Here is a 1,133-nt window from a genome sequence, read left to right as displayed (position 1 = left end):
TAGTGTAATTGCACTGTAGTGTAATAGCACTGTAGTGTAATAGCACTGTAGTGTAATTGCACTGTAGTGTAATAGCACTGTAGTGTAATGGCACTGTAGTGTAATTGCACTGTAGTGTAATAACACTGTAGTGTAATTGCACTGTAGTGTAATTGCACTGTAGTGTAATAGCACTGTAGTGTAATTGCACTGTAGTGTAATAGCACTGTAGTGTAATTGCACTGTAGTGTAATAGCACTGTAGTGTAATAGCACTGTAGTGTAATAGCACTGTAGTGTAATAGCGCTGTAGTGTAATAGCAGTGTAGCACTGTAGTGTAATAGCACTGTAGTGTAATAGCACTTGTGCAACGACACATAGCAGATATATGATCGCCGCGGTGGTGTAGGTATGTGAAAATATCGCAGTTGTTGGTGGCGGATCTTGGAATCAGTCAGGCGTTCAGCGTTATTAAAATTCCGATGATTATCCGTAACGGCTGGAAAATATAGGTAACCATGATAATCTTTAGGATTATTCGCATTTTATAGGATATTTAGCATCATGCACAATCCGATAGAATCTAATATTTAACTTTAGGGTGTGTAAGACCTTATAGGGTTTTTGATGTGGTATTGTGTTACAGGGTAGAGGGATACGGCTAGGCTACGGTGGCCGCTACTACCGCGACAGCTACAATGAGACGATCAGTGTGCCGCTGCGCGAGGGAGAGTGGCGCCTCCTGGATGAGGAGGGCAACGCGCGACAGCTGGCTGACATGAAGGAGTTCTACATGGTGCTGCTGGACGTGGAGAGACTGCTGCTGCGTGCAAGCTTCCACACCACACAGACCGAGTCACTGTGAGTACACCACACACACACTCCTTCCTATACCACACACACTCCCTCCTATACCACACACACACCTCCCTGCTATACCACACACACACTCCCTGCTATACCACACACACACTCCCTGCTATACAACACACACACCTCCCTGCTATACCACACACACTCCCTCCTATACCACAAACACACTCCTAGCTATACAACACACACACCTCCCTGCTATACCACACACACTCCCTGCTATACCACACACGTTTTCCTCCTATACCACACACACACTCCCTGCTATACCACACACACAC

At 45.7% G+C, this 1,133-nt stretch overlaps 1 protein-coding gene across 1 annotated transcript in view; it reads left to right on the top strand.

Moving 5' to 3' along the window:
• The window catches only part of LOC106820129, a gene marked incomplete at both ends in the record, with an annotated part of 4,253 nt that extends 3,413 nt beyond the window's left edge, over positions 1-840 (top strand). The window contains one exon of the mRNA XM_014824677.1: positions 626-840. Coding sequence (XP_014680163.1) covers positions 626-840 — 215 coding nt within the window. The remainder of the gene's footprint in view (positions 1-625) is intronic.
• Positions 841-1,133: the final 293 nt, after the last annotated feature.

The sequence above is a fragment of the Priapulus caudatus genome, unplaced genomic scaffold, assembly GCF_000485595.1.
Source record: "Priapulus caudatus unplaced genomic scaffold, Priapulus_caudatus-5.0.1 Scaffold7357, whole genome shotgun sequence".
Lineage (NCBI taxonomy): Eukaryota > Metazoa > Priapulida > Priapulimorpha > Priapulimorphida > Priapulidae > Priapulus > Priapulus caudatus.
The sequence above is the reverse complement of the archived record's forward strand: the minus strand, read 5'-3'. Positions and strand labels throughout refer to the sequence as shown.